This window comes from Rutilus rutilus, assembly GCF_951802725.1.
Source record: "Rutilus rutilus genome assembly, chromosome: 15".
Classification (NCBI taxonomy): Eukaryota; Metazoa; Chordata; class Actinopteri; order Cypriniformes; family Leuciscidae; genus Rutilus; species Rutilus rutilus.
The window spans coordinates 23,938,210-23,964,917 of record NC_140220.1 but is presented as its reverse complement, the minus strand read 5'-3'; the positions used below and the strand labels follow the sequence as shown (position 1 = coordinate 23,964,917).

At 37.3% G+C, this 26,708-nt stretch overlaps 1 protein-coding gene across 5 annotated transcripts in view; it reads right to left on the bottom strand.

The window, feature by feature from the left end:
* dab1a (DAB adaptor protein 1a) overlaps positions 1–26,708 on the bottom strand; it is a 158,563-nt gene that overhangs the window by 2,519 nt on the left and 129,336 nt on the right. For 2 of the 5 annotated variants that reach the window (XM_084432492.1, XM_084432495.1), the window contains 7 exons: positions 26,524–26,577; positions 20,642–20,704; positions 19,415–19,477; positions 19,154–19,250; positions 14,437–15,045; positions 8,765–8,889; positions 7,108–7,185 (listed from right to left, as the gene is read on the bottom strand). In XM_084432492.1, coding sequence (XP_084288618.1) covers positions 7,108–7,185; positions 8,765–8,889; positions 14,437–15,045; positions 19,154–19,250; positions 19,415–19,477; positions 20,642–20,704; positions 26,524–26,577 — 1,089 coding nt within the window. Of the gene's footprint in view, positions 1–7,079; positions 7,186–8,764; positions 8,890–14,436; positions 15,046–19,153; positions 19,251–19,414; positions 19,478–20,641; positions 20,705–26,523; positions 26,578–26,708 lie in introns of all 5 variants that reach the window. The other 3 variants (XM_084432493.1, XM_084432494.1, XM_084432496.1) reach the window with 3 other exon arrangements.

The window sequence follows — 26,708 nt, the reverse complement described above, 5'->3', positions numbered from 1 at the left end:
AGGATCACGCCTATTTTCGAGGACATGTAGCAGAGTCGCCAAGGAAGCGAAAGAGAATTAAAACATCAACGCGACAGGCAAATCAGCAAGACCAAAGTCAATACTGGAGTAACTTTTCCCAGATGGAAAGAGCTCATAAGGAGCAAAGATTTTAAAACGGACGCCGAAGTTGCCTGCTTTCTTCTCGACAGGTAATTCAGCCTATTTGTGTAAATTCTAAGTTTTATAGTTGCTTGTCTAACCATAGCATGGTTGTGCATAACGCCAGAACGACCTCTATTTAACTTGCGTTACTTTTCCTCACGTCAATGGTGAAAAAGTATTGTTTACCTTGTAACATAAATCTGTGCTGCGACGGATCACAGGTGATAGTTTTAAAGGCGCAATTGGACGAAGTCGAACTGGAAGCCATGTTAATCTTGGAATAATACGGCCACCGTAGGAGTTAAAACGCCCTCGAAATTGAAAGGAACAGAAACTAATATTCACTGGGTAGTCATATACAATTTCACCGCTAGATGGGGGAAAATATCACACAGTGTAGCTTTAAAGGTGCAGTAAGCAATTTCTGAGAAACACTGTTGATTTTCGAAATCAACCCAAACAAACACACTCACTTTATTTCTTCGCACCCAACATGCACGAAAAATAAAAGTGACACAAATGACAAAGAAGAACAAAAAATGAACATAACAGTACACAAGAGTCTATACAAGCAAGAGTTGGTTGTTAGTCTCCGGCAGCTGCAGCTCCAGACAAACAGTAGCTGTGTTTCCATTACCCTTCAAATTGCACATATTGAAATTGCGAATTGAAAATACACCCAATGGAAACACGTAAATTTTGCAAAAAGTCCCATATATCGCAAAAAATATATACTGTATATTACGCTCGCATGAGGTGGTTTTTCAGGCAATTCAAAAAAGGATTATCTCGCAAAACTGCAATTGAAATTTACAGTATTTACAGGTCACCTTGCGTATGTGAAAGTCGATCATTCTTTAAAGGTGGCGTGGTATGTTTGGACAGAAGACGAGACAGAGTTCTTTACTAAACTCATTAAAGACAAAAGAATTACAGGAATACTAGTTGCCAAACAACAAAGAAGTGCCACAATATATCAAAACCTTGAAGCAGATATGAAGGAGAAACACCCAGAAACACCTCACACATGCCGCTCTCAAGTATAAGGGTCTTTCCTTGCCATTAATGCTTGGATAACACGCCTACATCTCCTTCGATTAAAACTAATGGCTAGAGCGGTGGCTGCGATGTACGTAAACCTACCAAAATCCATTGCCATGATGTTTGGAATGACTTATCGCAAGAGGAAAAAAGTATGTTTTAGTCGCACACTGTCCCTTTTGATCATTTTAATGTTGTTTCTCCTTGCTAAATGAAAGTATTAATTACAGATACATATTGTATTCAACTTATTTCCAGTTGTGTATTTCGGCTTAGCAAAACGAAAGTTTGATTGACAATAATTGCAGTTGTCAAATCCCCCACCTACAGTTCCAACTGCTCTGTTCTCTGACATAATGTCATTAATAATCGCTGTAGTTAATTGCACCTTTAAAATCTGTGCTTTTTTCCCGTCCTTTCCATAGATGTGTGTGTATGAGAGCAATTTATTCATTGACATTTGACTTACTTTTGTAAAAGAGTATAACTATTGAAAATAAAAAAAAATTGTAGCAAAATGCAATGTAACCTACTGTTTATTTTAAGCCAATTTTAAAGGTTGCTTGTTTTTTTTGTTTTTTTTTTGAGATCTGGCAAAACTGCTATTGGCTCATATTCCAACAGAAGGTCACTGTCAGCGAGAACACTTACCGTTCCTGATCATCACTGTGCAGACAGTACAGAGCAACATCATCCTCAGTCAACCGCTATTATAATCCTATTGCCAATGACTGTCAACCCCACAGTACCCAGCCGCCACACTGCTTCAAGCACATTAAACTGAGTATTACTAGCTCATCATGTGCTCTGAAACTATGATCCGAGACAATATCATACCAGGATCATACACAGACAAATCAACACCAAAGGGAGTAAGACTCTATATCAGTAAGCACTGTTTCTGAACTCCCTGAAACGCCTCGATTGTACTCTTGAGTTTTCTTCCTGGAACGAACACGTCACGTTTCTCCTTTTAATAATTTCCAATCAAGGCATGTGCAAAATAAAAGGCCGAGGCCTGGTTGAGTTGCGTTAGTAGTGTGTTGAAACTTGCAGTTATGGTAAAGGACTGACGTGACATTTCCGAAACACGCTTGAAACGTTTGACCAATCACAGCACACTGCTCCAGCTGACCAATCAGAGCACATTGAGCTTTTCATAAGGAGGGGCTTCATAGAGACAGGAACTAAATAGGGGTGCGTTTCTCGAAAGTATTGTTAGCCAACTATTGTCGCAAGTTCCATCGTTATCAGCATAGTTCAACAAGTCCGTGTTTCCCGAAACCATCGTTCCAACGAACAATCGCAAACAGCATCGCAAAGTTGTGTGGTTGGAACGACAGCTCTCCACCTGCGGTTAGAAGCATAGTTTCTAGTTTGCATGACATGTGGACTTACTAAATCCTTATCTTGAGCAAAATAAGCAAGCTGACATTCAGTACGATCTATATCTTTTATTTAGAATACCTACAAATGTAATTTACGTCTTTTAGTTTGTCAAGAGATTTAAAGCACCGTTTTTGAAGACTGCGCATATGCGTACATGCTCTAGTACGTAAGAACGAGCCAATGATTGAATCTTGAAATAAAGCTAAAATGAGAAATAGTTCTTAGATGCCATGCCAGCAATTTATAGCAAAACATCTAGCATTAATTCAATCTCAAACAGATTAATTGAAAGTTACTCCACCACGTACGTGACATCATTAACCAACGTGGTTGAACGACCAATTTGCGACAATATGGTTTCGGGAAACAGTCGTGACTAGCTAGTTGATTTCTTCAACGATGCATCGTATTATGGTAGTTGAGCAGCGAGTTACGTCGTTGTACGGGAAACGCACCTCAGAGCGTTACTGACAGACTGTGAAGAGAGGAGCTGCAGCAATGTTCAGTTCAATTGCTGTTGAATGTTTTTTCAACATTCAAGCATGAAAACCTCTAATAGTCCTCTAATAGAAAATTCTAATATTCCCCAAAAACAAAATCAAGACTTTGTAAAAGGGCATAATATAGCATCTTTAAGAACTATGACAGGAACCTTTGATAAAACCTATCAAGAACTCTGTAAGAATTTTTAAAAGAACCAGTTTTCCTTAATATTATAGTAATGGACCGACACATCTGTTCTACAGTCTGTGTGTTTATAGGGGGTGTATGTAGGTGTGTTAATATTTCAGTGGGGACCAGTGCTTTATTCATCATTAGCAGAGCCGATCAGCCCTATACGCACACTACGCAAGTTGAGTAGGGCCCCGCAAATTACTCAAGTCCCCGCCTCTCCCTCGTGTCAAAGCGTGTCAATCAAAGTTTACAACATCAATGAGAAAATTAAGCGAAACTGTGTCTTGCTTGCTAATGCCGGCCACTTCCAGGGCTGTGTTCTGTGACTTTGTGTGACAAAAAAAAAGTGAGAGTGAAATACAACTATTTATTACGTTTGATAAACGACAAAGGGCAACGGTGTTTGTTTATAAACTGGAGCTCGGAAAAGATAACCGCGAAATGAAACACTCACTTTCCAGCAAAACATCTGTGGGGACCAGTACAATATCGTGATGGCACTCCTCATTATAGGCGCACATACTTTTAAAACAAGACAATGATTATTTAGTCTCCAAGTCAAGGTTTAGTTACAACTCTGCAATAAAGCAAGATGGAAAGCAATGCATTGACATTGACTATTGATTTATAGGCTATATTGCATTTAAAATGTTGATGGGCTGGACATACTGGTCAATATGGATGCACATCCCTCAGTAAATAATAACCATCAAGTATCAAGTATTGCTTTTATAATTTAAAACACAGTGGCATGCTATGGCAAGCCATTTTATCTTTTATTCATTCACAGGATGCATTTTTGATATCAATAATACAATTATTGATTATTGATATTAAGAATGTACTTTTTCTAGTAACAATGTCAATTTCTGATTTCAGGAATTACAATTTTCATTAGTACTAGTTAAAGGAGGGAGGATTGTAGTGGGAGCACTGGGGTGTCAGGTGTGACTGTGTGGCAATGGCAAATGGTTTACATCGCTCATGGGTCAGGTAGGAGGGCCCCTTTAACAGAATTTAGCTTAGGGCCCCAGGGAGGTCAGGATTGGCTCTGATCATTAGGCAGGTAGAGATGAGTCTGCTACATCAGTCTTCCTACAGTCAGAGAAACAAGCCTCTGGCTCCCAGAGCCCTTCATTAATGATTCATCCTGATGAGCTCTTGTCTCTTCCAGACAGGTACCACCGAGCGATCGCTCACTTTCCAGGCCATTTGGATTTTGGAAGTCCAAATTTTTGTATTTGGCCAAATCTCCATCAAATCGAGGTTGGGCCTATCATTCATACAATTCAGTTTAAGTTGCGTAATACTGTATGTTGCAATTCTAAAGTTACCAGCCAACTGGATTGGTGTTAATTTAGTATTACATAAGCTGTAGACAGATAAACAGAAAGAGAATGGCATGTGGCTTGTTTGTTCATTGTTTAAATGTTTAAGACCAGCATTATTTGATCCTTTGATCCAGAAATCAAAGATAAAAAAGGATCTAGTTTGCGTGTCAGACCTCGTTTTACTTCGGTTCAGATCAGTTCAGTATGTTGTGTGCTTTTGCTGTGATGAGTGACAATATAAAAATCATTCATGACCTCATTTTGTATATCTGGAAATGACACAACACAAATACTTAGATGTGGATCATTCATGATGTTCATGGGTATGCCATGCAACACCGCTGTTTAAAAAACACGTTCAAAAGCATTGCTACTCACACACATCAGGAAGCTTTATGGGATTAAAGGGACACACACGCACAAACTCACTCATACTCTGTCATAAACTAAACAAAATTACACCATAAAAGCATATAAACCATGTTCCCATGAGATGCATACCAGCGTAAGAGTGATTGCAGCAGCAGGCAGGGACGGCGAGATGAGAAACGGAGAGAGAGAGAAAAAGAGAGAGAAAGAAACTGAAGGCAGAGAATAAGGCCACATTCACACAGTAGCAGAATACACTTGTCAGTCATGTTTGGAGTGCTAAGTACAGTTACAGTATACAAATAGGATGAAAATTTGACAGAAAAGGATGGCTGTTAAGGTTACGATTTTAATTTAATGCAAAATGTAATCTTTCATTCTGCTTTCTACAGTCAGAAATCCAAAGATAAATCACAATTATGTTATTCTATTGGCAATCATTATGGAAGCTTTTCCACTATGCAATAAAAAAAAAAAATATTTATCACATGAGATAAAAAGTTACATTATTATTATTTTTTATACCTCTGAAACAAGCTTCCATAGAGTCATAGATTTTAACTTTAGGAATAAAAAATGTAGCATATACAGTAGTTTCATGAATTATTACCCTAATTTTCAAAAGTTTCGTTTTTTTTTTTTATACTTGCCCAAAGCTGCATTTATTTGATGAAAAATACATTAAAAACAGTAATATTCTGAAATATTACAAATTTGTAATAACTGTTTCTATGTTTATATTTAAAAAAAAAAAAAACATTATTCCTGTGGTGTTTTTTCTGGATTTAATGCGTAAAAAGTTTATTTATAATTTTTTTATAACACTATAAAAGACTTTACAGTCACTTTGATAAATTAAAATCATCCTTGCTGTCTAAAATTATTAATTTATAAAAATAAAATAAAAAAAAGACTGACTTTTGAATGGTATAGTATATATATGGTAAAGAATGGTGTATTATATATATACACACACAAATGTTGTGCAAATAGAACATCATATTTAAGGGTCCTAAGCATCATAAAATGTCTGAAATGTCCTTGTTCAGAATGAAAATTAACACTACAAGACACAATGCAGGCTACAAAACACAAAAAGTCTTGATATTTCTTTACTATCATTAAGGCGAGACACTACAGGTGAATAGGGTAAAATTTTAAAATAATAGATATCACCATGAAGCTTCCTCAGTTGATTACTTACACAAGTATATAAAAATTTTAATTTAAAAAGAAATTTGTATGTTTAATTATGCAAATTAGGCATTATCTCATTAAATATGCACGATTTTGCATATATTTTAGGTAGATAGATCTGAACATTTGATAAAGCCAGGTGCAAAATTATTTTTTCATTTTGTTTACACACAATTTCAGTCATGTACTGAATGACAAAAAACTTATTTTGAGAAAACGGCAGTTAAAGATTTAAATAGCTCTAAGCTTTAAATCCCCTTTTGGACATTCACGATTGGTTACTGATAGAAAGGAAATGCCCATATTTGGGTTACATAGCGTTGTGCAGGAGACTCACAGCTTTACAACGATACCGGTCATGACAGACTTCAGTAAACAGACGGAACTCGGCGTGTCGCGTTGGAATGCTAACTTCTTGGTAAATTCGGGAGAAACTTACTGCCGCAAGTAAACAAAATGTAATAAAATAAACATCTTAATGTATATTTTCAACGTTTTCTTTATAGCAGCTTGAAAGAACACATATTGAAGGAGTAAACTAGTCCAAAATCTCAAAACTGACCACTGCATGAAAAATCGATGTTTTTGCCTGCTGTGTCTCGCCTTAAACTATGGTACCATGTCACTTGGGTTAAAGGCATAAATCAAGATCCCATTCCTAACAGAGGATTGAATCAAGATCTGTAATAGTACAAACAGGACAAATCAAGAGTCACACCTTTTAGTACACTGACTGTGTGAACGCAGCCTAAGAGAGTTAGAGAGCAGAAAAAGTGTAAAGTATAAAGAGAAAGAGCACCACAACACACGGCCACGATGTGTGGGTCTATGTAATGGTGGTGAGGACGGGTGAAGGCGTGCTGACGTGACGTCATGGTTGGAGCAGGCCGACACGAAGAAGAAGAGGGGGAATAAAAGAGGACAGATACCTACCCTGACCTGCCGCTATCTAGCTACCGACCTGAGGACTGTCCGTCTCTGAGCTCTCAGGCTCTGCTTGAGGCTCACTCGCACCCGGAGACTGCTGGGAGTCTCCAGCCTGGAAAAAGAGAGAGGAGCATAGAAGGAGAAGGGGAAAGAAAAAGATTAGGGGAAAAGAAAGAGGAAAAGTGACAGGAAATAAGCTTTTATAAAGCAGCCGGAAAGAAGAAATCCATAGTAAATCAAATAGTTCACATATTTTTTTCTTGCAACGGTAAGAACAGAAGCATAGGCAGTGCTGTAAATGTGCAAAAAAGAGAGAGTATCCATCCATCTGTCCATCCATCCATCTACCCATCCATCCATCCATCTATTTAATACATTTATTAGTCCACCCACACACTGGTGTATTCATAAGTTCCCGCACACATGTGCCCATTACCGGAGCAGTGAAAACCCTACTGTTAAAAAGAGTCCTGTATTGTGCTACCGCATAAAAGGCTTTAGACTACAGCATTTTGGATTTTTATGAATATTCCCTCTATGGCTGCACTCGTAAGTCCAATGCCATTTCAGTAGAGAAAGAGACACACTCAAGGACTAATTAAACTTTTTGTTCAGCTGAAATATAAAAGAAAGGAGAAAGAGCACTGGTCGGGTTTCCATGGCATTTTCTGATGAGTCATATCTGATAGAGATCCAGAGAGAGAGAGAGGGTGTGTGTGAGTGAGTGAGTGAGTGAGTGAGTGAGTGAGTGAGTGAGTGAGTGAGTGAGTGTTTCTGAAATACAGTGGACGGCACCACTGATGTGTCTACACAGTTCACCCAAAATTAAATTTTTGTCATCATTTACTCACTCACGTGTCATTACATAAAAGCACCATAAAATAGCCTATATGATGTGTTTGTTATTTCAATATGTATTCTGAAGCAGATTTAAGTGAAAACCATACTGAAATGTATTATTCATAATGTTAACTACTGTGACTCAATCACTGACTTGACCTTGATAACTGGATTAGTCCAATCCATGAATGAATCATTTAAACCAGTTTTGCGAACTGTAAAACAAATCTGATGTCCATGAACTGCAAATTATGACCTCTAATGAAGATTTTAGTTCGCTCATAACACAAAGCTAACATGGTTTCCAAACACTCTGAATACAGCACCATTTTATGATGCTTTTATATCCTTTTCACACCTTGAAATGGTTGTAAAGCTAGTGAGAGTGACCAGTACCTTATTCAACTATTTTTCCTTTTGTTTTCCATGGAAGGAAGAAAGAAAGTCGTTTGAGTTTGGAACAACACGAGGGCGAGTAAATGACGTCAGAATTTTTCTTTTACGTCTTTAGTCTAAAAAGTGTTGGCCATTTGGATAATACCTTTTTTGAGGTGTTATATTCTTTATGAGGTAAAAATGCCCCTGATGAAATATAAATATTAAAATCAGTAGGGGAGAATCAGGCTCTATTCTAATACTTTAGTTTTCCTAAGGATATGCAATTTGTATTTACATTTTAACAATATTAATAATGTAAGTCTGCAAGGATTCATGAAGTCAGTGCTGATTGGAGAAACTAAACTTGAACTTTAGGTTTTGATTCTGATTGTATTTTGTGTAATAAAAAGCACAAGTGGGATCAGATCTGATATTGTTGGAAAACTACATTTCCTACAATCAGCAGTACTTACAGCATCCTCCTCCCCGCTCCGACTGGGGCTGCCCTCTGCCTCACCAAAAGAGTCATCGGTGGGCGGGTCACTGGCGTGGGACGAGGACTTTGATGGAGAACTCTGCCGGGGGGCCGGGGTGGGTGCTGTAGAGAGAAAAGGCCAGAGTTATGGTTAGTAACAGGTCACACATAGTAAATCTCACATTTGTTTATTGCATTAGCTGATTTAAAGCGTCTGATGTGTTGTTGGGTGACGCTAAGAAAGCACAAACATGTTTTTCACCCGTTGGGAGAATAACTAAATATCTGTTGCAGTCTGACAGGGAGGGCGCTGAAATTTTCACACTTACATTAAAGACGAGGCTCATTTGTGATCAATTATACATGAAAACAATGTTCCTTTTTGGGCTCATGCAACCTTAAACTGCTTCAGCGAGCCGTTCGCTCTCACAGCTCAGTGACGGCTGTTGCATTCAGCCAAGGAAATTTGCCTGTTTTTACTCAAATATGTAAAGCGTTAATTCTCATTTTAAGTTTACTATGGGACTTTTTCTACTTGGTCTCAAGAGAAAAAAACGTGACCGTCAATGACTATGTATCCAACTTATTTTTTAACACGTATGTACTAAGCTACTTCCTGTGAATTCATTAGCCTTCGTTAGCTAAAATAACTGGAAGCGGCTAATGCTGGAAGTCTTACTCATTCTAATTAAATATGACCTAACCCGCTCTTACGTTAAAAATAAAACAGATATGCTTTTCCAAAAGCTAAAATGCATTAGTGCAGCTACAGATTGTTGCAGTTTCCATTTGAAATGTCTACAGGGTGGCGCTAAAAACACTATGACTTTTACTCTCATTGAAAGTCTGCATCTTGCACTAAACCATCAAAAAGCTTTTGAAGACTTAGAACACAGCTTTAATTTTATTTGAAATACCGTACTACAAATATTTTGTAGTTCTATTTTGGCTCTAGCATGTTGCTAGCAATGAGCCCGGCTCACAGGGAACCCCCAAACTCACAGAATTTATCTTCAAAGTGCTGCAAAGTACACAAAGTACACATCACAAAATGTTATGATCTCATCTGAGGTTGCATTTTGGATTTGACAAAATCAAAGAGGCACCTTGTTGTTAAGAGATGCATGTTCTAATATCAGCTCAAAATATCAAATAAGTTTGATCTCATCTGACTAGTGGAATGAAGCTAAAAGCCTGAAGCTAAAAAATAAGCCTATGCCTACCAAACACTACGCGATTTCAGAGAAACGTCAACTCCATCTGCAGACTGCCATTGTCTTTTGGCAACTAGCATCGATTCATCCAAACTGCAAATCAAGTCGTGTAGAGTATTCCAGCCTTAAAGGAGCTGTATGTAAGAAATGTATTTCAATTAATCATAAAATGGCCCTGATATGTCACTAGACATTAAGAAATCATGTTCATTTCAAATACTTATATCACTGACAACAGTAGTCCGGCCAGGATATTGTCATTTAAAATGTGAAGTTGCAGCCCTCAACTGATGTTGATGTTGTCATATTGTGTTTTGGCCTGAAGCGCCACCCTCCACCTATCTACCAATCACGAAGTCTGTAGTGTTTCGGCATCGGGGTTGCCAGCTCTGCTCTAGTTACCACAGCTACGTAGCAGCCTACATTCCTGCTGGATCCTGCAGCCTATCTGGCAACCTCGAGTCAGGGGGAGGGGGAGGGGGAGGGGATACACCGCTCTACAGTAATTTGAAAGTGATTGCAGTACCAGTTTTGGCCACAATCTTACATACGGCTCCTTTAAGGGTGCGTAAAAGAGAATTCCTGTTGGTTTTGAGTTAGTTATGTGGTTTATATTTGTTACTTAAAGGGGTCATATAACGGTACATGCACTTTTACAAGTTGATTGTACTGTAATGTGTGTTGGCAGTGCCTGTACACAACCATCATAAAATGATAAAAATCCATCCAGTGATTTAAAAAAAAATCTTCTTATATGTTTTCCCCTGTCTCAAATCAAGCCGTTCGATTTTGTGACGTCACAAAATCGACGCCCCTCCCACGATTGTTGATTGACAGCAGCGTTTCAACACAGACCCGCCCTCGCTTGTGAGCGAGCTGTCAATCATAGTCCGCGAGGACCGGCGCGGTCGTTGATACGCTGTCTATGAGCAGAATTTATTGTTGTTTCTGCAGTTAAAAAGACGAAGTTGAAAATTCTGGCTACTATCGTTATTTTAATCATTTCTTTATTTTAATTTTATTTATTGATCTGTCAGGGTTATTATCTAATCTAACTATTTGTGGCTTGTGTTTTGAATATATGTTCCCCTGCACTTTAGGCATTTTGCACACATTTGCACACATTCATCTTGTGACTTGATTCTGATTTATTTCGTTTTGTATTTCTATTTATTAGAAAGGTATATTCTGTTCTAATTTAATTTTGTAAATTAACTGTTTATTTTTTCGGTGCATCGATGTTGTGCTGTACTTAGAGCCTGCTCGCACAGCCGATTTAATTTGATATGCATGTGAAATGCAAATCCTGTCTGCAGTGTGGCCTTTCTGGAGTTATTTATGTTATTTCTTAGTTTTATTGATCCAAAATGTTTTATACATTTTTTTTCTATATCTTTGTGTGATTTTCTGTACATCGCGGCTTTGAAATGTTAAAGCCCCGCCCCCAGCACCACCCCCTACACACGATTCGACTATTAGTCGACTATAGGCAAGACTTGACGATTCTGATTCGACTATGAAAATCCATAGTCGGGGACACCCCTAGTGTACCTTTAGCCTCTTTAAAAAAAAAATACTAACTATTTACACCATTCAGTTGATATTTCGTCTCGAAACTGGAACGATTTGTACCTAGGGGAATGTATTTTGTGTTTTGCACGAACTAGTCATGATTAGTGTGACTAAACGTATGCATTTAAGCCCAAACCCTGTCAGAAAGAGTCCTATGTGGATCAAAATCCCTTATTGACACCTAATAAATGAGTATGTCTCTCACGCACAGCCTGCCTGTGTGCAAACGTGGGACGGTGTGGCGTTCCATCGCAGCAATAATTAGCACTACAGGAGCGAGAGGATCCAAACAGGCCCAACACACAGCGCAGGGCTCCCTAGAGATCAGTGATAATTACACTGTTCGCCAGAAGCACAGCTGGGCCTGTGACTGACTCTCTCTTTCCCCCTGCCGTCGTTCCCCACCGCAGTACTAATTGTCATTTTCACGCTGACTAAAGACAATGCCTTCTGGGCAACAGCATCAAAGCCCACCTTTCAACCTCTGAGTGAAAAAGGATGTGTTGATGAAAGACGGGATGAGGTGTGAGTTTGAAGTTCTGTAGTAGGAAACGGATAAAGCCTTTCTAGCCGTGTCAGCACTGTTAAGGGCTTGCGATGAGAGAGGCGCGAGAGAGAAAGGCATATGGTGAGATACCAAGTTCTTCTATGTGAGATTCGTTTTCTTTGTTGATGTATTTAGGGTTTATGGAGCTACAGCATTATGTGATTCTGTTGGTCCTGAAACAACATTCCTGATATAAAAACATATCCCTATACCGATCCCTAAGCTTAACCTAACCGTGACCAACCTCTTAAATCAGAGTGAAAGAGGAAAAAAAAGTATGAATATTATACATTTTTATATAAAGTATAACAAATTATGAATAAATATAAATAAATTCACATAATTCTAAACCATCTATTCAGGAAAACATGGAAGATCTAATATGTGTACATATGTGACATCATTTTAAGTCGCTTGACCCAGAAACACATTTTGAATTTTATGCAGTGAAGCAAAAAGGAAAATTGCAGCTTTCTAAAGATAATCATTATGTTTTTAAACCAGTGCCAAGATATAATCATTTAAATGTTGGCTGTCATAAATTCTTATTATTGAAAAAAGAGGAAGATGCTAACCCACCTCAAATTAAAACCATAATGTATTAAATAATTAAGACATCAGTGAAAGGTCAATTGATGTCCTGTGGCTATGGAGGCATTCCTGTGCTCAAACAGTAGAGCAGATGCTAACAATCCCGAAGTCATGGGTTTAAGTAATGCATGAACTAACAAAATGTAATTTAATGTCGTGTAACACATTTTTGATAAAAGCATCTAGTGCACATATAATATCAAAATATGAATACAATATATACAACAATTCTTTCTGGCTCTCGAATCTGATTGGTTGAGAGACGTGCGATATTCCCACAATATCAGCACTGGAACCGTTTTACCATTTGCATCGTTCTGCTTACTGCGGCTGTCATGGCGGTCGAGCAAATCCATCATATTTTAAAAAAAACACTACTGTTGTTGTGTCATGAAATGTAGTTATACAAGTTTTTTAGGCGAGAATGTAGTTATTTAGACCTCAAATATGTGAATATATAAATATAGCACCTGATTTAAAATTAGTTTTAAAGGCTTTCAGGCTTTTTAAAGGATTTTTGCCAGGCTTTCAGCCATGTACCCGCAGAAAACAGCTTAATCTCGGCCAATCCTTTGGGAATTAGCCGCTGGCTCTTACTGTATGTAAAAAGTGGTTAAACATGAGATATAATTCATTTGGGGTATATCAAACGGCAATCTTTGGTCTAATTTATTACTTGTTCCAGAGCAAACTGATTTGGGTTAAGGGGAAAATTAAGTTTCTTAACTTTATATTTAGGCTATATTTGCATATGCAGTGTGATATTGCTCATATATATATATATATATATATATATATAATATATAATATTTTGATAGTATATATATGCCACAAATATATCTATGTATTTGCATGCCAAACCAAATACATGTGATGCAACCAGCAAAATAAATAAATAAATAATATTAATAATAATAAAAAAGAAAATGATTTCATGACTGTGTGGCAAAGTTGTAAATAAGTCTTTTAAAATATCACATAACTTGAAGGTTAAATCAGGTTGTAAAATGTTATGTGGTGCAACTCTCCAAAAAATTATGATATTTATGAATAATATTAGCCTGGCTAACGTCAGACCTCGTCTCATTGAGACGTGGTCTGGGAACCACATGTTCATTTTCTCGTATTTGAGGCGTGGTTTACGAATGCCCAGAGCTGTTTATTGGGCGCTATGAATGTCTGCGCCTGTACGTAGCTCATAGCCAATCGTTTCAATTATACCAGATGACGTATGTAGAGCGACAGAAATTCGACGAGGAAGAAGACGAAATAAACTTGCGTTCTAAACTACTTAGAACACTATCTAAGGCTATATATATATTTTTTTTTTTACAAATATCATGAATTATTCATTCATAATTATCATTACATATATATACACACACACATACATACATGTCATTTCTAGAGAATTAAACAGAAACCTTTCTTGAAAATGGTATAAAAATCCCGGACTAACCCCCGATTATGTTATGTCTTCCTATTTAAGATATCTAGGGGTAATAGGGTATGAGGGAGTAATACTTTAACTAATAACTTTAACACTTATATGTTATATACCATATTACCCATAGACATCTTACATAGGGAGACGTAACATATTTCCATCTGAAATCAACATGAATACAAATATTTAATTCATTTGACCACGTGTTTTAAACTAGTTTTCCCCCTATAATCGCATTTACATAACCAGCCCCAAATTTGAGTCAAAACCATGGCATATGTCTGAAGCGTCCTACTCACGTGAGTTGGTGGAGGGCGTGGTGGAGGTGACGGGCGTGAGGTTCATCTGCGAGATGTCGAAGTCGTCGCAGTCGTCCGTGTCTTGCGCCATCCCCACTCTGCTGAAGTAGCTGGTGAAAGCGTCTGTGGTGCAGGACAGGTTAGGCTGCTCGCTCTTCCTGGCAGGCATGGTTGGTGGCTTTGCCATCTGGAAGTCCTTAAACATCTCCTTGCTCATCTTAGCCTGTCTCTGCAGTGTGCGCTCCCCGTGTTGCGGACTGGAGGCCGTGGAGCCCGAGGTTCCTGCCACGGCTCCGCCCATGGCCACCGCGGGCGTCTCGCAGGACGCGGGCACTGCCATGGGAGCCAGTGTCTGAAACATGGCAGCGGGAAGCGGCCCTACTGTCTGGGCAGGCATGAAAGCGGCAGGCGAAAAGTGAGCCCCTGCCATTGCGGCCCACTGTTGCTGGGTGGCAGGAAAAAGGTTGGCTTGACCCCAGATCAGAGGCTGAGCGCCCGGTAAAACCTGCGCAACGGGCACCGGGGACTGGACGCCAAACGCTAATGGAGCCTGAGCGGCGAACTGTTGCTGCGCCCACGCGGGTGGAACGGCTCCCATCGTCACATAACCTAAAGGACGGAGACAATGAGACTTTCTGTTCACAAAGCTCTTCGAACTATCGAAAGAGAATTTACCGGCAAAATGATTTGTAAAACACGCACACCTCATGACGAGGTTGTGCTGTAACCTTTAGCATTCACTAAAGGACTTTCAGGCTGCAGCCATATATCTCTTGATGACTTGGGAAAGATGACCTAGATTTTCATAATGAAAAAGGTCTTTATGGCTCAGATGAACTATTGTAATTACTTCTCACAATAGGTCCGGGCTTAATGAATAGCAACGCCCTTTAAACGAGGCCATTACAACAGTCTGACTCATATCACATTGAGGCTTATTTCATTACACATCTTGCTCTTTCTTTCCAATGAGTAACGCTGATTCAAATAATAAAACTCCCCATCGTATCTTATCTCTATGACATGCCACACGCACTGTGAGAGCGTGTCTGGAATATTTCAAAGAGGCGTGAGATCAACTGTAGTTGGGTTGCTCACAAAATAGGAAGTTGTGGAAAGATGTGATCCTTCATCTTTAAAAATGACTCTACTTAGGTGTTGACATTAGCTATTTAAAAGAAGAATCTATCGTTTTAAGTCAAGTCAAGTCAAGTCAAGTATATTTGTATAGCGCTTTTCACAATACAGATTGTATCAAAGCAGCTTCACAGTATTAAATTAAAATAATACAACAAGGTTTGTTTCTAGTGGAATTTATTGATAAAATCAAATTAGATATCCCCAGAATATCCCCCAGATGATATTTTAATCATCTGAAACCTGCTGTGACTTTCCTTCCAAAGTGACTTATTCAGTCAAGTATGCAAACATGCACAAAGCACGCACATTTGGATTTGTGCTAAGGTATGAGCTAAGTTAATTACAAGTTTAAGTACTTAATTACAAAGTTTATTTGTATATGGCATGTCAATTTGTTTAGGCTTGGCATTTATAATAAATGTTGATTATAATGAATACCACTATCATTTATGATTGTTTTATTCTTTTTTTTTTTTTTTATTCCTGTTCTGAATATGTTAAATTGAAAGGATTTGTTGTGGAGTTAGGGGAACCATGTTTGTAGTACTTATGTTCTGATTTACAGTATTTGAATTATTTCTGAATGTAATAATAAAATGTGACCTTTTTTTCTCTCAACAATGCAATTTTGACCCGGTGCAACTAATAGTCAGATGCGAGTATATATTTTATAATTTTTTTAATTTATACATTTATTTATGATAAATAATATAAAATATATACATAATATTATATTTGTTATTTATTTATCTACTTTATCCACAAAATTAAGGTGACAGCATTAAACAGCATTTTTTAAATGGTTCAACTAAACAATATTTCAATAAATAGCAATACAATTATGAGCATCTGTATTTCTTCATATGCAGTAAAAAAAAAAAAAAGGAAAAAAAAGTGATTTAGTATTTTGAAAACAGCTTAGCTATTGACACACACATTAATAAATGTAACAGCATTTTTACATGTATTTAGTTACTCCTCAATTCACGATGCTGACATAATAAATGAGCTGTGTGAGATGGGAACATCTGACACATGGAGTTGCAGTAATGGTGTGTGGTTGTCTCAAGGACCAGTGAGTGGAATGCTTGGAGAAGTTCTATATGTGAATTTAAGTAAATCGTGCATGTCCATCATTCAGTCAGGCAGCAATGGGCTGTCTCATCACAGCAATGCACCCCTGCACTGGTCCATGATGGCCCTCGGCAATCATTTTTGAGAAATGGATCCACCATTGGCAAATAGGATGGAATTATGGACTGTTATTCAGGTACATGGGAAGCAAAACCTGAAGCACATCTCCAGTATCCTGCGGACATGTCGAGGAGTACTATATCTTTCAGTGGAAAGATGGCACTAAATAAATTTAATAGCGTTTTTTATAAAATGAATTATGTTATTTATAATTCTATTCTATTTTATTTCTATTTATTTTATATTTTATTTGATTTTATTTTATTATGTAACTAACTGCTTCATAAAATCTTAAAGTCATGCTATATTATAAATATAGAACACATATAGTGACTATGTTCACAATACAGCATAGCTTTCCTAAATAAGATCATAATTAAGTAGCGTGTTCTTGTTCAGATGATTTATGTTCCATTTGACATGCCATTTAGCCCACAAGTTTCATTGCAAGTGACTTACAATACACTGCCAGCGGGATCAGACCCCCTGAAGTACTCTGGGGAAAAGATTTTACTTGAAAAAAGCCAGAATGATTCCTCAAAGGTGAAAGATGTGCTCATGCTATCATAACTGAACTGTGAGAATCCCATCAGGACAGGTGTGTCGGAGTCAAGCCTGGTGTTTATGATTTTACAACACAGAGGGGAGTTTGACTGAGGGAAAGAATTGAAGACAGATGGGACAGATGATACACTACTTGATTCCACACATATCAATGCTGTACTGTTTACTGTTTCAGAGGAAGTCAATCTGGCTGGAACAGATGTCCCAGGGAGAGCAAAGTCACTGCACAAGGGCTATTAGTTTTTAATAACTGGTTCGAATATCATGACGCGAGTGTTCCTGTAGAATTTAAAGTGGTAGCACTTCACAATTTAGAGTTCACTATGAAACAAAACAATCGTGATGTTTTATGAAAAAATACTTTTTAATTGGTAAACAGTGAGTTATTCCGTATTTTTTATTTATTAGTACTGTACATTAAAAGGGTTAGTTCTAACCCTCATGTCATTCTAAACCCATAAAACCTTTGTTCATCTTCGGAACACAAATGAAGATCTTTTTGATGAAATCCGAGAGTTTTCTGACCCCTCCATAGAGTGCAACGTTATTATTATTATCAATAAGGTTGAACCACTGTAGTCACATGTACTATTTCAACGATGTCTTTACTACCTTTCTGGGCCTTGAAAGTGGTATTAACGTTATAGTCTATGGAGGGAAAGAAAACTCTCAGATTTGAACGAAGATGAACGAAAGTCTTACGGGTTTGGAACGACATGAGGGTGAGTAAATGATGACAGAATTTACATTTTTGGGTGAACTAACCCTTTAAGGTTTTATGTTGCATCTTATGTTCAAATAAATGTTTATAGCATTATTTTAGTGTCATGATGGTGTTTTGTACTTGTGTGGATGACACTGTGTTCATCTTCTATATATTAATATTTACCTCAGCTTTTGGAAAATCTACTTGTGTGGACTTTGATTAATAATATGGCTTTCTCTTTACCATAATGTTTCTAAGATGAAAAGTCACCTTAAAGGTCAGTAGTAGTCTATAAAATATGTTTGTAATTAGATATATTAACATTATTAAAATGTTGGTTTTGGCAAGTTCAGGCATAGGGTAATTCACCCCCCAAAAAAGACAATTATGTAACATTTATTTCCCTCATGTCATTTTAAATCTGTATGACTTCCTTTCTTCTGCAAAACAGAACTGTAAAATAGCTGTTTTTGTCCATTTAATTAAAGTCAATGTGGCCCAAAACAACATTCGAACCCATTAACTTTTCAATGGATGGAGAAAATCACTGAGATGTTTCACAATATCTTTATTTGTGTTTCACAGAAGAAAGAAAGTCATTCAAGTTTAAAACGGCATGAGAGTGAGTAAATATTTGAACCACTCCTTTAATAATCTGTATATATTTTGTTTAATTTAATCAAAGAATAAGAGAGAGGGGTGAAAATGGTGATGAAAAACTAAACATTGCCCCTTAGTGGTGCAAAAATCCTTGACTAAGTGGACATCAGGGAAAAAAATAACATAATAAAAATGTATGATATGACTCCCGAACAGATGTGCGTGTTAAAAAGGCATCAAACACTCACTGATATAAACACACACACACACACATAAACACACAGAGTAGCACTAGAGCAGATAGAGGTAACGCTGTGTCCTCTGCAAGGCATTTATCATGCAGATCAGTACAGCAGCCAGTAATGAGAGAATTCATATTCTACAGCAGGAGGACGGGACATCTTATTTAGCCGGAACTAGACAGACACATTACTTAATTTACATCCGCCCCATTCCATGTCTCCTTTATCTATTTTCTTGGTATTGTTTTACCAGGGGCGAATTTTCTCCTACCTGAGGGTACAGAGGCAGGGTTGAAGGGGGTGAACAGTTCGGATGGAGTCTGGTGGGCCAGCGTGCGGTCCAGAGTATTAGCCGGAGATGCTGGGGTCTGTGGAAGAGGAGAATCACAGCAGTCTAAACAGAAGCTTTCCAAAAAAAACTACACTTGCTCATAGCTCAACTATATCAAAATGGCATACTGTTTACATACTACCTAATTAGTATGCAGTATACACTGTGCAGTATTCCTGCATTCCATTTGGAGTCACTCACCGAGGGGGACGTGATATCAGGAGGAGTGGACATGTCTCCGAAAAGCTCTAACTGGTTGATATTCTGCAGATGAAAGAGGAACATTTACCACCATAAAATCAGATGTGTTTCACCTCAGCACTCAGTGCCATGACAGTCTAGTCTTTGCCACAGAATATTGGCATCTACCAGTGGTTTGAATACAAATGGTGACTTATGGAAATGATAGTGAGTTGTTATAGAAATGATATAAAAAACAAATATAAATGATGATGACTTCTTGTACCTACCGATCAGCACGGAGAAATAAACTGTAATAAACAGTAATTTATTTTCATTTCCATCTATCTATCCAGCAATCCATCCATCCAGCCATCCAGCCAGCCATCTAATCTACAATATTATATAATAAGAGATCATTTCTAGGAAGATAATGAGTGAATATTTTGGGATATATCCTCTATTCAGAGGATAGTTTTTTGCTGCCTAAAATGTCTGAATTTTCTGCAGCCTTTATTTATTTATTAATATTGTGGTGATGATAACTGAATTATTTGTGTTGTTTCGCAGTGAAAACCCACCAACAATCATATCATACTGTACTTGAAACTTGCCAAAGCCGAAGTCCTTGTTCTCTGTATGGCTGGGTCCATCTATGTTCACTTTTCACTGCAGTACAATGGCAGGACAACTGATTGATTAATTTGTTCGGGCTTTGAATTATGAATTTTGATTAGCCAATATTGCTTTTCCCCCTAATAATTTTAAAACAACTAAAAAAACAGCACACACAATAACACGACTGTGTGCATGACCTTTGAGACCACTGTAAAAATCTTGCGCACATGGTCTCTGACTGATTTATTCATGGAAGCACAAAATCCAACCTATTCAACAGGGTCACACTAGGGTCACCTAAAAGAGCTCTGTCATTTGACTATAAAAAAAGAAAGGTCAGGTATGAGTAAGTAGACTACTTCCAGGAAACTAGTGGAAAAGCTAAAAAGCAAGAGACTGGGGATTTAGCAGGGCTATAAACTGTTCATAGCGGGAAGTGTGACATTTACTTTCCAGTATAGGGACTCTGCTGAAGTCTACAGAGGACCATAGTGCACTACTTATTACTTTATAACTAGATTACAGCTAGAGGAGCTTTAGGGCATTTGCAATCAAAACAACAGCTTGGAGGATCATGGGAAGGCCGAGGGCAGGTGTGGAGAAACTTCGACCAGTCATTGTCCACCTTACCTTGGTGACCAGCAACAGGTCAGTGTCTAGATCCATGAGATCGATCTGTTGGTTATGTTTGTTCTGCAATGATAACATGGTGTTAGATGAAAGATGAAATGGGACACACAGAAAATGAGGTCTGTTTTGGGAAGGTGAAGTGTGATTAGATGAGATGGATGGTACTTTACCTGAACAGGTGAGGTTACACATGTTTACCTCACTATCCCACTATCAATTTGTGGCTTTTGCTTTTTTTTTTTTTACCAGATTATCTCTCAACAGGTTTGAGCCCGACAAATGCAAAAACCAACAGTATTTATCTTCGCTAACTCGCATCCCACCCCATAGTCCCAAACTTTAATTTGTGGAAGGAGCAATCAAACTAAAAAATGATTTTTAACCAGCTGCCGGCAGGCTTTAATGGGAAAATAATGTGCTCAAATGGGACGTCCCTTGAGATAACATGGGAAGAGCAAAAGACCATGAACAACAGCTGCTCCCATCTTACATATTTGTGCTGCTGAAAAAGCAACACAGGCGAGGAGAGGATCTTATACGAAAGGAGAGGATGGGTAGACCATGAAATAGAAAAGAACACCAAGAACCCTTTCTTCGAACATGATTTACTTGGTTAGCCGGATAAAGAGGTGTCATGTGCATATATTTTTTTCTTCACCTGGTGCCCTCAGAGAGACATGACTGGAAAACAATTTATTTTGGTAACTTTACATTAGTTTCCATTTGTTAACGTTAGTTAACTACAATTACTTTATTTGTTACTGTTAATTTACAACATTCAACATTTCATTTTAACATTATTTTCATATTTGCATTTTTAGTTTCAGTATTTTTGTTGTGTTTTTGTCATTTTTATTAGTGATTTATTATGTCTATATATAGTATTTATTAAGTCTTGTTTTAGTTTGAGATTATTAAGTTTTAGTTATTTTAGTACTTCAACTTCAACTAAACATAAATGAGAAATGTTCCTTATGAAACTTCATAAACTTATGAAATAAAATAAGTTTAACTTTTTTGTTTTATTTTAATTCAGTTAGCGTTTATTTTATTTCAAGTACCGGAAATATTAGTTTTTATGGTTTTAGTACGTTGATAACAAAGAATGATAAATGTTGTGACAAATGTCTTATTCATTTTTTGTTAAATTGCAATGCGTGATACATATAAATGTCATTAAATTTTAATTTGTCAGGATTATGTTTCGTTCTAAAATTCCTGTCTTGCCAATTGACCTAATTTCCAAGTATGTGTCAGATTGATTTAGTTCACCTGTTGTTCATTAATTATCTCACTAGTTTCCTCATTTGGTTGTGTATACATTCTCTCTCGTGTGTTCAGTTGTTTGTCTGGTATTGTTGATGTAAAGTGGTTGTTTTCTTGTCTCCTGAGTTTCTATGACCTGATGAATTTTTGGATTAAAGTTTGTTTTCTTGCGTTGGGCCTACTCCAGCCGTGCGATTCATTAGATACAAACAGCCTGTGACATAATTTAGTGTTCACTTTAAAAACCCACCTTAATATAAAAACAAGATATGTCAAATTCTCATTGATTTCTGCTACAAAAGATAATTTAGGATTATGATGGAATCCGGGAAGTTATCCGGCTAACCAAGTAAGACCAGAATTAACACTGACAACAAGATAAACACACAAGATCTGGACATGTACATGTAAAACATGCAATAAAATCAAGTGAGAACTGACTCCAGGTCAGTGGCTCAGGTTTCAGAAGCAGTTGACACCTGAGATGGTTAAGTCTGAAAGTCTCTCTATGTTAGCGCTTGGTGTTCGGTGTTAGCGCTTAGCTTTAAGAATCGAAGTATGGTCATATCAGTCTGAGAAAAGTAAGCAGGAATAAGCCACTGCTAGTGACATGTTACATTTGCTAATGCAGTTATGAGTGAATGGACAAACATGAAGGAAAGCAGAGGCAGTGTGATAGAAAGGGAAAGGGAAAGAGAGAAAGCATCATCAAGGTTTGGGTTGTGTAGCTTTCTTCACTCGATCAGTTCAGCTGTCTAACATTAAACAGGGCTTCATTCATAAAACATAAGCAGAACTCTGAATAATGCAGCAATCTACATTTCACTCCTTGTGTTTCACGAATGAGGCCGAATAAGGGGGAAAAACAAAATTTTGATTTGTTCCTGCCATGTTTCCAGGGTGATGGTGTTCGCCTCACGTTGTTTGGTTTTGAAGGTCACTGAGCTGGAACTGCCGTTCTACACTGCGACCAGCAGCTGAATTAAATGGCCGTAATATTACCAGCCCAAAAGATGCCATCAAATCAATCTCTTTACACACCCTTGGGGATCACCATTGAGGATAATGGGAAAGATGACATCTGGGCCCCACAGTGATGAACTGTGTCAGTCAAAGCACCTTGCATGCTGCTGACACCTTATTACTGATGGATATCACGAGTGCTGATAACTACCTTCTTATCTGTTATTATAACAAGCTGCCTCTCCTGCGAAAGTATGACTCACATGATGTATTGTCATTCCATAACCGAAACTACAGTATTTACACTAAACAGTCTCCATGGCAACATTTAGAATGAGGCTGGGAGTGAATATTAGTATCACGTTTATTTTGCCACAATCCATCAGCCTACTTTTCTATCATCATCACTTCAAAAGACTATCAATTAGCCGTCCCTTTGGAGAGAATAATTATCTTCGCAGTGTCCTGTGTGCTTTTAGTGCTGCCCATTTCATTACGGACGGAGAGTAATGATCATGTAGCCACAGGCATGAAACCAACTGAGAAGCACAGCTTGGAAATTAAATAATATGTGGAGAGGTACAAGAAAAAAGAACAACACTAAAGAGTTATTCAAAGAAATGATTCATTAAATACTGTTTATCAAAGTCAATTATTTAGTAGGCAAAAATATAATGGGGGGAATTTACTAAGAATAAATTGCACTGACTGATATTGTTGTTTATGTGCGCACACTGCCTGCTTTGTTCCACCGCATGCTTTGTTCCACCGCATGATTCACTAGGGGAAATATGAAAAGTAAATAATGTGCAAACATGCTCCAAATATATGTGCTAAACGCAGTTTGCATGACGCTGTTGTCCATTTCAGTTGTGAAGGATGCGGCAGAATACCATGATCTGGCATACTGCTTTTTTTTTTTTACTTCTTGTAGAACAATGTGTATTAAAAGTGCAAAACAAAGGAGGAAAACAAAGGAAAACTAAACAAAAGAAAGCAAAGCAAATAAATAAATAAATAAATAAATAAATAAATAAATAAATAAAGCAAAGCAAAGCAAAGCAAAGCAAAAAACCCAAAACAAAGGAAGGCAAAAAACCCAAAACAAAGGAAGGCAAAAGAAAAAACAACAACTAAACAAAACAGAAAACAAAGAAAAACAAAACTAAACAATGAAACAAAATCTATTTGTCTTTATAATTTGATAATCATTTAATGAATCAGCCCAAAAGCTAGAAAATGTACACAAATGTCTCCTAAAAAAAGTGTTTACTGAAATTGTAATAATTATAATAATGTATAAATATAATGTACATTACACAATATATATACTTTGTTTTTAACAATGACAATTCATTGTATTGAAATGCTTATTGAATTTGCCCCAAAATGCTAAAAAAATAAAAATAAAAATAAAAATCAAAGAAGCGCAAATAAATATAAATAAATAAATTCAGACCCACAATGTACAGTATGTGCAGATGCACAACACAAAACAGATTTACAGCCTAACAGTTCAAAAGCCAATTCCGTAGAGCCGAAAGAGTTATTTTATGAGTTGAAGCTGTGCAGATTTTGCTTCGGCAGAAATGAAAAAGCTGGGGAAGGCAGGATCAAGAGGCCACGCGACTTAGATTGAAACAGGAGAGAGGAAGAAGGCTGAAAATATGTGCGAGGAAAAGAGAGAAAAGAGTGAGTGGGTGTTTGAAAACATGATGGAAGAGGCGAGAGGAAGAGATGCCAGACAGTGGCACAGAGTGACACGAGGGCTGAGATGAGGAAAATCCAACTCAAACATTGTTTTCCAGGTCTGGAGTGACCCAAACAATTGAATATTGAGGACAGACTCAACCAACTCCAGGGTACGAGGGACTTTTGCAGGGGTTGTATGTGTTGTGATGGTGATTGTGTGAGGGTTTAGGCATTTAGCTGAGCTAAGACTGAATGAACAGAGCAGCTATAACACAAGAGAGATACAGACAGCAGAGACACTGGCCAGAACATGAAAAGATCAGCCATCTTTCTTTATCACAGAGTGTTAATGTTGAGGCCAAATGGCCTGACAAGAGATCATCCACCATTTAAAGAGAGAGAGCAAAATTCGCTATAACTTCTTGACCAGTTGAATCTCGTTCACAGTACGATCACAGATGCATGAGCACAACTCAAAAAAATGCAGAAGAATGTTTGCCATCTCTCATTTAAATGACTTTATCTGTCAACCCATTTAAGCTACACAGACTTTCTTTTTTTTATTATTGTAAATCATGCATGATTCACGGACATTCATGATGTGGCATTGAAAGAATAGTTCACCCCAATTTAAAGTTCTGTCATGTTGTATCAACACACATAAGAACATTATGTTCTTCCTCAATGCTTTTGTCTCGTTTTCTAGTACAAATATCTAAACATTCTTAAATAAAGATACGTTTACTTGAGAAGCAAAATGACTTATGATGTTAAGTATATATTTTTTTCTAAAATAATTATCAAAATTGAGCGAGTTTTTGCGTAAACCAAGAAAAAGAAAAAAAATATTGTTGGTTTAACTAAAAAAAAGTTGCCTTAAAATGAAATAAAGGAGATTGTTTAATAAAAATAAACTCAAAATATTATGTTGATTTGACAAAAGATAAAAAGTTGTGGTAACAAATCATGACAATAATTTTTACAGTGAATTGGGTCAGAAAAAATAATATTTTTTTCGAATTGAATTGTTTATATTTCTGACCCCATAGCCAGATATTTTTTCTTGTTTAAGCTTAAACCCACTTGAGCTCATTTTGATCCTTTTTTTTTTCTTTTTAAGAATATATTAGGGTTTGTTTTTTTTCCCCTCAAATTAAATGTATCTTGATTTAAGAATATTTAGATATTTGTACTAGAAAACAAGACAAAAATACTAAGGAAGATTTGTTTTTTCGCAGTAAACTTCCCTGGAACACAAAAGAAGAAACCCTTTGGAGACTGTACTAGTTGCTCATTTCCATAAAAATATGAATATAGCAAAAATGGTCCGTATGAGTTATGTTCTATATTCATGCTTTTATTTAATAATTACTTACATTTCTGCCTGATACTGTGCATAAATCATATGGACCACATTTATGGCGCGTCACTTTTTATATCCTTTTTAAAGCTTGAAAGACAGTCATTGCAAGAAAAAGAATGAGCATATTCGTCTTTCAAATCTCTGTATTCCATGGAAGAAATAAAGTCATTCATGATTCATGAGAATTTTCTTTTTGGGTGAACTTTCTTGTCAACTTGATTCACAAGGCTGGAATGCCCTCATGAACGCACCAGCTGTCCTTATCATGGGGTGAAGACAAGCGTACATCATGCAAAAACCGACCAATCACGTAATGCCCGCCGCCCAAACAGCTAGATTTTCACAAAGAAAATGAAACAAACACAAAAACCACACATATACACAACCAGCCAAAAACGCACAAACAACGGGGGGTAAATTAAGAGTGCACAGTCTATGCGATTTACTGTAAGCCGGGAAATGAGTGCTGCCGAACTCCTCACGGGACTCGAGACAGGGAGCGGAAACATGCTTGATGCTTGGTGGTTCACATATTGAAAGGGTTGCCAGAGAGAGGCACAGGATAGTCACATAAACAAACACACACAGGTCCACTCACTGGATGTCGCTTTGGGACGTCATAAACTCCCTCCTTTTGTTGGCTGGTAGGGACCTGGTGTGGACAGGGAGCCCAGCCAAATGCACAGTTAACATGACAAGTTACCATTAGTTCAGATTTCAGCAAGAGATTTTACAAGGTCAATGCAGAAGGCAAATTTGATGCTTCCTGGAGAGCAAACTGAG